The 13,996-nt window shown below is 45.3% G+C and overlaps 1 protein-coding gene across 1 annotated transcript; it reads right to left on the reverse strand.

The window, feature by feature from the left end:
- Positions 1-8,371: 8,371 nt before the first annotated feature.
- LOC115260715 (neutral alpha-glucosidase AB) lies at positions 8,372-11,246 on the reverse strand. Its single transcript, XM_029861939.2, has 3 exons — positions 11,095-11,246; positions 8,702-11,029; positions 8,372-8,637 (listed from the first exon to the last, which is right to left on the reverse strand). Exons 1-3 carry the CDS (start codon positions 11,208-11,210, stop codon positions 8,430-8,432), a joined length of 2,652 nt encoding a protein of 883 aa, XP_029717799.2. The 5' UTR covers positions 11,211-11,246; the 3' UTR covers positions 8,372-8,429.
- Between the last annotated feature and the right edge of the window lie 2,750 nt (positions 11,247-13,996).

The following is a 13,996-nucleotide window of genomic DNA, read 5'->3' on the forward strand; positions in this document are numbered from 1 at the left end:
TTACGTTGAAAATACGCTTAACACTTGGCTTAACAATAAAAGCACAGACAAACAGACGTAACACCTTGAACGATTTTCAAAGAAATCCATCGCCCAGTTCACACTACCATCACCTGGTGGAAAAGTTGCACGAATCACTGTGTTGTGCAATATTGTCAACAGAAGGCGCTAGTGTGAAACGTGAAACGTATAGAAAAACCACAGACAAACAGACGTAACACTTGCGAAATTTCCATCGACCACGCTTTTAACGAACATTTTAAATGTTCATAGTTGTGGCTTTCACAACCAGAGGCGCGCGCATCGTTCTTCTACGCGTTTGACGTTTCACACTAGCGCCTTCTGTTGACGATATTGCACAACACAGTGATTCGTGCAACTTTTCCACCAGGTGATGGTAGTGTGAACTGGGCGATGGATTTCTAAGAAAATCGTTCAAGGTGTTACGTCTGTTTGTCTGTGGCGCTAGTCTCTCAATGGTTACGGGCGCCGGTTAATTGGATTTAAGTGGTCGAATTTGTTATCCTCTTTCATAAAACATAATTATCATTCTATTGGCGTGCACCACTATTTAAAAATGTGGTTTAAATAGTGTTTTTAGCACAGAGAACAGACATCCAAGTCCAGTTTCAAATCTGTGTAAGGAATTTAACGGCCATTTGAAATCGGCAACACAAGTGGCAATAGCGTGGCGCTGCAATCGGTTAATTTCCCATACTAATTTAATTCACCACTTGAAATGTTTCAATTCACCACTGACTGTGGCAATCTGGTGTTTGGTGGCGTTAGTGTTGTCATCGTGTATTGGTTTGCAACCTTACTCAAGTAAAGATTCAAATCCTTACACAAATTTCCGAATGCAATTTGTTCTAGCCTGGGATGTCTGTTCTCTGTGTTTTTAGCATGTTGAAGTATTTCAATGACTCATAAATGAAACGAAAATCCAAGTGTATCATCCCATGTTTCATACACACTTGTTTCTGTAGCAGCAACGAACGAGTTTGTTGCTGGGTGAGAGATGAAGCATCACAGCAGTCCGTTCGCATGGGAAACGATTTGCTACAGTCGTCGTACGTCATGTTTTCCTTTCGAAATTGCACGACCCTGCTATCGGACATCTCTTGATGTGCTGATCAACCTTGTCGATGACAGAATTTTTCTATGTAGTCGGATTCTCGAGATACAGAGGTTTAATTTTTTTAGGACTCACTAGCGCCCCCTAACAGATAAACCCAGAACCAACTAGTTCACTATCGGATAGCTATTGATGTCCTGATCAACCTTGACGAAGACGAAATTCTTCTATGTAGTCTGATTCTCGAGATACAAAAGTTCAGAATTTTTAGAGCCCACTTGCGCCACCTAGCGGACAAATCTACAATCCACTAGTTCTCTGTTGGATAGCTGTTGATGTCCTGATCATCCTTGCCAAAGACGAAATTTTTCTATGTGGTCGGATTCTCGAGATACATACATTCATACATACATACATTTATTTGTTCAACATCATTAAGATAAGACATAATCAACAATAGTACGCCACAATACTCGGTTTGTGGCTGCTGCTCTCTATCCTCGGTCACGCCCAATGCTCGCCAAGTCACGCTCCACCTGGTCCGCCCATTGTGCTCTCTGCGCTCCACGCCTTCTTGTGCCAACCGGATCAGTTGCAAACACCAGCTTTGCAGGGTTGTTGTCCGGCATTCTTGGAACATGCCCTGCCCACCGTATCCTTCCGGCGGGTTCACCGTAAAGTGCAGCGAGCTCGTGGTTCATCCTTCTCCGCCACACACCGTTCTCCTGCACACCGCCAAAGATCGTTCTTAGCACGCGTCGCTCGAAAACTCCGAGTGCTTGTAGGTCCTCCTCGAGCATGGTCCATGTCTCGTGCCCGTAGAGGATCACCGGTCTTATTAGCGTTTTGTACATGGTGCATTTGGTGCGTGGGTGAATCTTTTTCGACCGCAGTTTCTTCTGGAGCCCGTAGTAGGCCCGACTTCCGCTGATGATGCGCCTCCGAATTTCACGGCTCACGTTGTTGTCATCCGTCAGTAAGGATCCGAGGTAGACGAATTCCTCCACCACCTGAAAGTATCCCCGTCTATCGTAACATTACTACCCAGACGGATCCGGTCGTGTTCGGCTCCGCCTACCAGAATGTACTTTGTTTTTGAGGCATTCACCACCAGCCCGACCTTTGCTGCTTCGCGTTTCAGGCGGGTGTACAGCTCTGCCACCGGTTCAAATGTTCTAGCGATAATGTCCATGTCGTCCGCAAAGCACACAAATTGACCGGATTTTCTGAAAATCGTGCCCCGGCTGTTGAGCCCGGCTCGTCGCATCTCACCTTCCAGAGCGATGTTGAAGAGTAGGCATGAGAGTCCGTCAACTTGTCGCAGTCCCCGGCGAGATTCGAATGAACTGGATAGTTCACCCGAAACCCTTACGCAGTTTTACACACCGTCCATCGTTGCTTTAATCAGTCTAGTCAGCTTCCCAGGAAAGCCGTTTTCGTCCATGATTCTCCATAGCTCTGCGCGGTCGATACTGTCGTATGCCGCTTTGAAGTCTGGATTCGCGAGATACAGAGGTTTAATTTTTCTAGGACTCACTAACGTCACCTAGCGGATAAACCTACAACTAACTAGTTCAGTATCGGATAGCTCTTGATGTCCTGATCAACTTTGCCGAAGACAAAAATTCTATGCAGTCTGGTTGTTGAGAAACAGAAGTTAAGAATGTCTATGACTCGCTAGCGCCACCTAGTGGATAATCCTACAACCAACTAGTTCAGTATCGGTTAGCTCTTGATGTCCTGATCGACCTTGTCGAAGACGAAATCCTGAAATTCTTCTATGCAGTCTGATTCTCAAGATATAGAAATTCAGAATTTTTAGAGCCCACTTGCGCCACCGAGCGGACAAACCTACAACAATAATTCACTGTCGGATAGCTATTGATGTCCTGATCAACCTTGCCGAAGACGAAATTCTTCTATATAGTCGGACTCTTGAGATACATACATACATACATACATACATTTATTTGTTCAACATCATTAAGATAAGACATAACCCAAGTAACCACAAGCATTATAACATTGCACGAATTAGACTGAATATCAACCTTTGCAATGCGAAATGCAGTAATTCCACACTTGTCATGCAATAATCCTTTAGATTGGCATTATCAGTGTGACGATGCATTGCATTTTTCTTTACATTCGGGTTTATTAAAAGGTGATATAAGATAATTCAATAATTCAACACTGCAAAAACTGAATAAATGCAATATACAAACTAGCAAAGTTTGCTCTAACAATACAATTATAAAAGCTTGACTCTAATGGTAAACAAATGAAATCAAGAAGATTGAACAACTTTACGGTCAACTCTAGCGGTCTTCAACATTTCTGGTTCGACTACCGACCAACTGATTCCCCGTTTGAGCCACCGATCGACGACAGCAAAACCTGCTATCACATGCCAATAACGATGGAAATCACAATAAGCATATGAGCAGTGTGCGAAGGGTGTTTTAATCGAGGTTTTAATTTTCTTATGTTGACTAAATATCTTCTAAAATGTATTATGTATTTATCAGTAATTTATCGGAATGAGATAATTTACTGTATTCTATTACATATGACATAGTCGTTTTACCCTCTACTACAATGATTTGGACAGAAGAACAGGTTCCTTTTAGTGAATCAAATATCTGTTGTTATCATTGCAGCAGAAACGGTCCAAGGCGCCAGCGCGTATGGAACTCATCTAGCGGTCTTCAACACTTCTGGTTCGACTCCCGACCCGACGACAAAAAAATAATGGTTAAAACATTCATGTGTGGGGGCATCAGTACCGTCGATAACGAAACGGTGCTAAAAATAGATTTTTGTTTTGGTTTTTCGTGTTGCACGTATCAAGCATGCGGAATGCTAATGTACAGCACATGCATTTATATTACTTTAGCAATGGCTGTCAGCATGCTGCAATATGTGGCACTAATTTGATTTTAGTGGGGCCCTTTTCGACTTTATTATTGCTTCAATGAGGTGTATAAAGTAATGCAGCATTATATACATAATTTTAATTATCAATATAAAGCAAAATTGATGCACTTATATACGGCTTCGTGGTTACTTGGGAATCAACAATAGTACGCCACAATACTCGGTTTGTGGCTGCCGCTCTCCATCCTCGGTCGCGCCCAATGCTCGCCAAGTCACGCTCCACCTGGTCCGCCCATCGTGCTCTCTGCGCTCCACGCCTTCTTGTGCCAACCGGATCCGTTGCAAACACCAGCTTTGCAGGGTTGTTGTCCGGCATTCTTGCAACATGCCCTGCCCAACGTATCCTTCCGGCTTTGGCCACCTTCTGGATGCTGGGTTCACCGTAAAGTGCAGCGAGCTCGTGGTTCATCCTTCTCCGCCACACACCGTTCTCCTGCACACCGCCGAAGATCGTCCTTAGCACGCGTCGCTCGAAAACTCCGAGTGCTTGTAGGTCCTCCTCGAGCATGGTCCATGTCTCGTGCCCGTAGAGGATCACCGGTCTTATTAGCGTTTTGTACATGGTGCATTTGGTGCGTGGGTGAATCTTTTTCGACCGCAGTTTCTTCTGGAGCCCGTAGTAGGCCCGACTTCCGCTGATGATGCGCCTCCGAATTTCACGGCTCACGTTGTTGTCAGCCGTCAGTAAGGATCCGAGGTAGACGAATTCCTCCACCACCTCGAAAGTATCCCCGACTATCGTAACATTACTACCCAGACGGATCCGGTCGTTTTCGGTTCCGCCTACTAGCATGTACTTTGTTTTTGAGGCATTCACCACCAGTCCGACCTTTGCTGCTTCGCGTTTCAGGCGGGTGTACAGTTCTGCCACCGTTCTAAATGTTCTAGCGATAATGTCCATGTCGTCCGCGAAGCACACAAATTGACCGGATTTTGTGAAAATCGTTCCCCGGCTGTTGAGCCCGGCTCGTCGCATCACACCTTCCAGCGCGATGTTGAAGAGTAGACATGAGAGTCCGTCACCTTGTCGCAGTCCCCGGCGAGAAACGAATGAACTGGATAGTTCACCCGAAACCCTTACGCAGTTTTGCACACCGTCCATCGTTGCTTTAATCAGTCTAGTCAGCTTCCCAGGAAAGCCGTTTTCGTCCATGATTCTCCATAGCTCTGCGCGGTCGATACTATCGTATGCCGCTTTGAAGTCGATGAACAGGTGGTGCGTTGGGACCTGGTATTCACGGCATTTCTGGAGGATTTGCCGTACGGTAAAGATCTGGTCCGTTGTCGACCGGCCGTCGATGAAGCCGGCTTGATAACTTCCCACGAACTCATTTGTTTTAGGTGACAGACGACGGAAGATGATCTGGGATAGCACTTTGTAGGCAGCATTCAAAATAGTGATCGCCCTGAAGTTCTCACATTCCAAATGGTCGCCTTTCTTGTGAATGGGGCAGATTACCCTTTCCTTCCACTCCTCCGGTAGCTGTTCGGTTTCCCAGATCCTGACTATCAGCCGATGCAGACAGGTGGCCAACTTTTCTGGGCCCATCTTGATGAGTTCAGCTGCGATACCATCCTTACCAGCTGCTTTGTTGGTTTTGAGCTGGTGAATGGCATCCTTAACTTCCCTCAGCGTGGGAGTTGATTCATTTCCGTCCTCCGCTGCACTGGCGTCGTTGTTCCTTCCGTTGCCGTGGGCTCCCGTGCCTACGTTCTCCACGCCGTTCAGGTGCTGATCGAAGTGCTGCTTCCACCTTTCGATCACCTCACGTCCGTCCGTCAAGAGGCCTCCGTCTTTATCCCTGCATATTTCGGCTCGCGGCACGAAGCCGTTGCGGGATGCGTTGAGCTTCTGATAGAACTTCCGTGTTTCTTGGGAACGGCACAGCAGTTCCATTTCTTCACACTCCGCTTCTTCCAGGCGGCGCTTTTTCTCCCGAAAGAGGCGGGTCTGCTGTTTCCGCTTCTGTTTGTAACGTTCCCTAACTCTTGAGATACAGATGTTTAATTTTTTGGGACTCACTAGCGCCACTTAACAGATAAATCCAGAACCAACTAGTTCACTATCGGATAGCTATTGATGTCCTGATCAACCTTGCCGAAGACGAAATTCTTCTATGTAGTCGGATTCTTGAGATACAGAGGTTTAAATTTTTTAGGTCTCACTAGCGCCACCTAACGAATAAACCTAGAACCAACTAGTTCACTATCGGATAGCTTTTGATGTCCTGGTCAACTTTGCTGATGATGATGATGATGATGATGATGATGATTGTGCACCCACCATCAGCGCAAGGATTACCTATGGCTGCAGTGTCATACCGGAACGGAATGATTTACCTGATGGTTTGTTGTAGCAGGGTAAGCTAAATTCACTGGAGACCTTTGGAAAACAACATGATATTATCTCGTGACAAAGTCTGGCCACCCCACGAACATTTGCCCGGAAACCAGTTCATTTAACTTCCTTAGGCTACCCCTCCGAAATCCCCATATATGTTATGTTCAAATATAAAAAGTAATAATAAGGAACGAACTCACCGGGTAATCCTGACCAGCTGGTTTTCTATGTTTGGCTTTGGTCTCAGCATGCAAACGGTCCAAACCATATTAAATGTGCACGTCGTCCATCGAAGAATCCGAAAAAAAAATACATAAGCGAGAATACCCGACGCACTGAAAAACAATCTCTTGGATACTAGCATTTCCGTACTCGGAATAACGACACGAGCACCACGACGCGGGCAATGAGGTCTCTTGCCACCGAGCCACCGTCGATCGTTTACACAAAGTACGAACTAAAAATACAAAGAAAAATACGAAAACGCGGGAACGACGAAATGCGGCATGTTTCAGCCTCCGCGCCCTGCTTGTGACTGACGACCGTCGACCGTTCACTCTTCCATCAGCGTTCCACTCAAGTACGAACGAAAACACAAAGAAAAATACGAAAACGCAGGATAAATACGACGAAATGCGGCATGTTTCAGCCTCCGCGCCCTGCTTGTCACTGACGACCGACGACGCTCTTCCATCAGCGTTCCACTCAAGTACGAACGAAAACACAAAGAAAAATACGAAAACGCGGGAACGACGAAATGCGGCATGTTTCAGCCTCCGCGCCCTGCTTGTCACTGACGACCGACGACCGTTCACTCTTCCATCAGCGTTCAGCTAGTATGACACTCTTTGACCAATGCCTAATATTTGACCACTTTTGACAGTTAAATTTTGACCAAGGTGTACCTGGCAAACAAAAATATTTGTCACTTTCGAAAAACGAATAGGGACAAACAGAGCCAAACAACCTGCCAAACTTTATCTGTCAAAAGTGGTCAAATATTTGGCGTCTGCGCGAGTCCTGATCAACTTTGCTGAAGACAAAAACTTTATATGTTGTTGGATTCTCAAGATACGAGGGCGACGGTATTGGCAATGGCTGTTGATGCAGCACCTATCAAAGCACAATGTTTCATTATCACTAGTGCCACCTACTGGAGCACGTACTAAATTACGTACTATCGGAGAGTCCTTGATCTCCTCAACAACTTTGCTGAAGACACCAGTCTTCCAAAATGCTTCATTTCTCCGCAGTTATCGCAAAAGTTACTGATCTATAAATAAATCACTGGGCGTTCGAGGCATCTCATCTATAAATAGATCACTGGGCGTTAATGGGTAAGTTATTTTCAAGCTTCAAACAAATTGTCAGACACAAAAATGTCCAAAACGCCAATAAAAGTAAGCCTTGGTTTTTAGTGCGCATTCAGCCCAGTGCGCATTCTTGACATGATCAAGACACAGACGTAACACCTACAATAATTTTCGTGAAAATCCATCACCCATTTCACACCCATGGAAATGGTTCACGAAATACTGCGTTGTGCAATATCGTCAACAGAAGGCACCTGTGTGAGACGTCAAACACAAAGAAAAACAATGCGAGCGCCTCTGGTTGTGAAAGTCACAACAATGAAGATTTAAAATGGTCGTTACAAGCATGGGCGATGAGAATAGCGCAAGTGTTACGTCTGTTTGTCTGTGGCTTTATTGTTCGTGCAGTTGAAAATCGAAATTTTGACACGCGAAAATATTTTTTTCTTCAAAACCGTGTGTCGGACGTACGTCGGGCAAAGTGCGCTGGATAGAGGTCCAGATCCGCTGCCCAGTGCACTACGTCCAACGTTAGGTTTCACGTCACGGGAAACTTTGGGTTTCAACCGCGACGACAATATCGTAATCAATACGCACCAGGTAGAGAGATTCTTTGAATTGGTGGATAGGGCCTTAGGCCAACAACCTACTGTTGAAAGATTACGAACTGACTTCAAAGAGCACATGATACAAAAAATAAACACGAATAGATTATGATATATTTTAGGTCTAGATTATTATAAACATTTGCCTATCTGACAGTCTAAGAAAACTCGATCCACCAATCACCATCAATTTCAAGATGCAGATTATCCAAGGCCAGAACGTTTCCAGTGGGCTCAACATCGAACATACGAACATTCCGATGCTGAGAGTGTACCTTCGCAGATGATATTCCATCTGTAAGCCCAACTATGATAACAGCTTCAATCGTAACGTCGGTTTTATAAACCGCTGTTGCATCAATGTTTCTGAAATATATAATTATGCAAACATTTCATGTCGAAGAAAAATATTGATGCACTATATACAAACCTAGACATAAGTTTGTTGTTTCTGAAAATGTATTCGGTGTACTTATAACTGCCATGACGATACGCCATACTCTCCTCATCGTCGACATACAATGTACCTCGTGCACTACCATTGCGTTCTAGGGCAACTTGCAACGTATAAGGATCATCTCTCATCAGCATGCTTGATTTTCGGACGATTCTTCTGGTTGGGACAACTGTTCCCCCTGGTTGAAATACTGGAATCTTGAGTTCATCAACAGGAACTGCCACGAACCCGGCATGGTCGAACATCTGATTGTTATCAATGTCATACCAAACGTCAGACGTTCCGTCTTGTTTTCTTGGAAAATAGACAGTTACAGTTTCCTGGTTGGGGTAGAGTACGGGTGCTACTAGTAGTTGATCTCCAAGCAGATATTGACTTTCAATTCTGAAAGTGAGAGGATCATTTGGATACTGAGCAAGCATCGGACGCATTATCGGAGCTCCATCGCGCTCGTGTTCATAAAATGAGGTATACCAGAATGGTAACAATCGGTAGCGTGTTTGAATGGCATCTCTTGTTGCCTCCTGTACGTCTTCAGGCCACATCCATGGTTCTCGACGAGGTGTATCCATATGAGCATGACCACGATAGAATGGCTGGAATGCAGCCAACTGATACCAACGAGATATCAGTTCACCGCTGGGATGTTCAAAAAATCCTCCAACGTCTGCTCCAACGAAACTTATTCCGGACACTGATAACGATAAGCACATCTTAATCGATGCACGCAGGTGGTCCCACGAAGCTGTGTTATCTCCAGTCCAAACTGCGGCATATCTCTGGGATCCAGCAAAAAACGATCTCGTTAAAACAAATGGCCTGTAGAGCCCTTCGTTTCTTTGCGTGAGTCCATCATAAGTTGCCATAGTATAATAGAATCCAAATATGTTATGCAAATCTCTGTGTTCCCACCCACCGTAATGTAAGTTATCTTTTGGCATAGTGACTTCTACACTGTTGAACACCGATGGCTCATTCATATCGTTCCATATACCTACTTCGCGCGTTGATAACTTGAAATTATTCAGAAGATACTGATCACCGTAGTATTTGCGGGCTTCAGGGTTCAAGAAATCCGTGTAACTTGACAGCCCTGGCCAGCAATCACCTTTGTAATCTTCACCATTTTTGCTCTTTACGTAATAGTCTTCTGAAGTGCAATCTTGGTGGAAAAAGTAATCTTCATCTACCTTAACATGTGGATCAATTATCAAAGTCAGATGGCGTCCGTTCAATGTCAGATTGCTTATCATCTCCAAAGGGTAAGGGAAGTTTATCAAGTCCCACGTGAAGTAACGTTTTCCATCGGTGTACTCAATGTCCAGCCAAACACAATCCAGTGGAATGTTGTACTCTTCAAACTTCTGATCAATTAAGGCAACATCTGATTCATTGTCATAGTTCCAACGGCTTTGATGGTAACCAAGAGCATACATCTGTGGCAGCGGTGCTGTTCCTGTGAGGAAGGAATATTGTTTGAATGTTTCAATCGGCGAAGGACCCAACATCACGAAAGCGTCGAGAATGCCACTTTCTGAGAAAATATTGACAAATGAGTCGTCCACGTAGGAAACGTCAATCCACGTTTCGGCAGAGTTTTGCCAGTATACTCCGGACGTTCCAGCAGGTCCATGACCATACACCACAGGAATCGCCCCATATAGTGCCATCTTACTATCTACTTCGTATTCAAACACATCCAAATTATATAAACGATAGGGATCGCTTTCCTCACGGATTGTTTCTTTAAGCACAAAATCATCTGCATGCTCTGGAATTCCGAACATTACTTCAGCATTGTGAAACGTGAAATCTATTCCCACAGATTCTGGACCTCTGGGTTTACTATCAACGAAACCGTTGAATTCCTCCTCCCATTCACCTTCCACAGGATTCGAAGGTTTAGGCCTAGAATGTTCAAACTTCAGCATACCTTTGGCATTGGCGGAAACCACCAGTTTATCCTGGTCGTAGAAATCAATCCTGAATGGATCTACTTGAATCGCTGCCCTTTTACTGCCATCTCGAATTGTAATGTCGGATTTTGAACTTTCAATCAAAACATTACGGGCCTTTAAATCATTTACCATAGCATCAGTCACGCGATAACGCTCTCTAAGTGGGTACTTCTCGTCGATTTCAAAACGAAAAATATTCTCATGAACCGAACTCAAGCCCAGCGTATACCAGTGATTGTTTGCGGTATCTTGCAGATTCATGATTACTACATTGTTCCGAATTTTGATAGAGTTGTTGTCCAATACGAAAGCGCTCTCCTGAGACTCGAACTGACGGTTTCGCCTAAAATGGTAGAAATTACTTTGTTCAAATAACTTATGCTAGATCACATTCACAAATACACAAACCGACAAAATCCACTTTGACTGCATGTTTTAAATACACTATGATCAACAGCGACTACCCCGCTCAACAGTAATAAAACTGCTAAGATATTCGATAACTTGTGGCGTCTTGTAGCCATGATGGCTGAGAATAAAATACTCAAACTTATGTTGATCGTTCAGATATTTATATTTTGGAAACGGAGTGCAATCATTGAGATAACAGATACTTTTAGACTAATTTTGATAGGTTCATCTGCCGTTATCAGCTGAGGTAACTTGATAAATATTATCTCATTCAGTATTTGAATAAATAAACACACGATATGCAATCATTGGAAAGTGGGATGGCATGAATAATATTAGCATCAGACAATCAAATTAGGGATTGTCTAATACTCAATATCCTACTCGGTTTCGGAATGGTAGATGTTAATGGAAGTCTGGGTTTTAAAGGAATACCTGAAGGAATACATTGAGATCCCTAGATTCCATCGCAGCTACTTCTATCCCTGTGTGGAATCAACCTCAGTAACGATCGATAAATTTAATCATTTGCGATTCAAAACTATGTAGATATATACGAACAGCTGACTTCACAACTTTATCGGGATCTGGGAGCCAACGTGCGCAGTATTAGACGTACTCGAACGGGTGAAATGATCCTCAAGCTCAAGCGCGATAAAGAACGCAAGGGCGCGATCTACAAATGTCTGACGGAAGAGGTCCTTGAGGTGAAGGCTCTTAGAGCGGAGGCAACTCTGAAAGTTAAAACCTTGGACGAGATCATTAACGCGGAAGAGCTCGTCACGGCACTGCGGCGAAGTGCAGGTGGCCAACGCAGCCGTTAGGCTACGGAAGGGCCCGGCAGGGACTCAGGTGACCTTGGTACAGCTACTTAACTGTGACGGACGCTCAAAAGCCCATTAGATTAAGAAAGTTCAAGGTGGGCTGGTCAGTTGCCAACTGACCTTGCACGAGCCACCCGGAGATTTGTTGAAAATGTCTGAAACAAACTGTGTATGTTCATCGAGGGGCTATTTCCGCGTCATGATCCTAGTCCTTGGCCTCCTTTCGTAGGACAGCCGGGGACTGGGGCTGGCGATGAGGAGAGGATCACCGATGAGGAACTTGCGGGGATAGCAAAGTCCCTTAGCGTAGGTAAGGCCCCAGGTCCGGACGGAGTTCCGAACCTGGCCTTAAAAGTAGCTATTGCAGTGGCTCCCGAGATGTTCAGGTCTGCTATGCAGAAATGCCTGGACGAGGGAGTTTTCCCAGAAGCTTGGAACAGGCAGAGCCTGGTACTATTGCCAAAGGCGGGGAAACCACCCGGAGACCCGTAAGCATATAGACCAATATGCTTGATAGACACGGCGGAGAAGGTGCTCGAAAAGATCATTCTCAATAGAATGTTGAGGTTCACCGAGGGCGAAAATGGTCTTTCGAGTAACCAGTACGGCTTCCGGAAGAGGAGGTGCACCATAGACGCTATCTTGTCGGTAACAAAAACCACCCAGAAAGCACCCGAGCCTAAGAGGAGGGGAATTCGTTTCTGTGCGGTAGTGGCTCTGGATGTAAGGAATGCGTTCAATAGCGCCAGCTGGACTGCAGTCGTCTGAGGATACCGGGGTACCCGTACAAGATTCTCGAAAGTTACTTTCAGAATCGAGTACTAGTTTACGACACGGAGGTGGGTCGGAAGTACTTCCACATAACCTCAGGAGTCCCGCAAGGTTCCATCCTTGGTCCGGTGTTATGGAATGTCATGTACGACGAGATGTTGAGGTTAGAGTACCCAGTGGAAGTGGAGATTGTCGGATTTGTCGACGACATTATGCTCGAAGTCTACGGTGAAACGATCGAGGAGGTGAAGATGATTACCGAGCACTCGATCAAGGTTGTGGAGGCATGGATGCGGTCCAGGAAACTGGAGCTGGCTCACCACAAGACTGAGGTGACGGTTGTTAATAACCGGAAGTGAAGATGATTACCGAGCACTCGATCAAGGTTGTGGAGGCATGGATGCGGTCCAGGAAACTGGAGCTGGCTCACCACAAGACTGAGGTGACGGTTGTTAATAACCGGAAGTCGGAGCAGCAGACGGAGATCAGTGTAGGTGAGTGCACTATCCTGTCAAAGCGCTCCGTCAAACACTTGGGCGTGATGATCGACGATAAGCTTACCATCGGTAGCCACGTCAACTATGCCTGTAAAAGAGCCTCCACAGCTATTGCGGCACTGTCCCGGATGATGTCCAATAGCTCTGCGGTATACGCCAGTAAGCGCATGCTTCTGGCTAGTGTTGCTACGTCCATACTTAGGTATGGCGGCCCGGCGTGGGGCACTGCGCTAAGTACTAAATGCTACCGACGGAAGCTGGAAAGTACTTACAGGCTTATGTGCCTGAGGGTTGCGAGCGCGTACCGTACCGTGTCACACGACGCTCTCTGCGTCATTACTGGTATGGTACCTATCGGCATCCTTATCAGTGAGGACATGGAGTGCTTTGAAATGCGCGGCACAAGAGTGTAATAAGCGGCTAGCTCAGAGGTATGCCCTCTAAGGGTCGGCGGATATCTGCTCAGGAAGACTCACAACCCATATACGGTACGGAACAATGGCAGACACACATAGGAGGACAAAGACATTTCTCACGTGGTGGTAACAAAATACAATAACAGTTACATTTACTTATAAGCTATTTATTCTAGTTCAAACAAAGGTTAAGTATAGGAACAGGGGGGGTTTGGTATACAGAGGGTTTCGTTGCGGCCGTTTGGGTGCTGGCAAAATGTATACATGCGAAGACAGAGAATATGATGACGATCTTGGTTTACTTACCACACTTCCTTGAGATCGTGATGTAGGTCTTCGGTGGCTTGGGTGTCCGGATTCTGGGGCATCGTTCATAGTACAGGCTGGGGTT

This window comes from Aedes albopictus, chromosome 1, assembly GCF_035046485.1.
Source record: "Aedes albopictus strain Foshan chromosome 1, AalbF5, whole genome shotgun sequence".
NCBI classification, from domain to species: Eukaryota; Metazoa; Arthropoda; class Insecta; order Diptera; family Culicidae; genus Aedes; species Aedes albopictus.

Coding starts and splice junctions, on each gene's coding strand:
- LOC115260715 (XM_029861939.2), bottom strand. CDS start 11,210: ATGGCTACAAGACGCCACAAGTTATCGAATATCTTAGCAGTTTTATTA. Junction 11,030..11,094: donor AGTCAAAGTGGATTTTGTCG/GTTTGTGTATTT, acceptor CTACCATTTTAG/GCGAAACCGTCAGTTCGAGT. Junction 8,638..8,701: donor AACAACAAACTTATGTCTAG/GTTTGTATATAG, acceptor TATATATTTCAG/AAACATTGATGCAACAGCGG.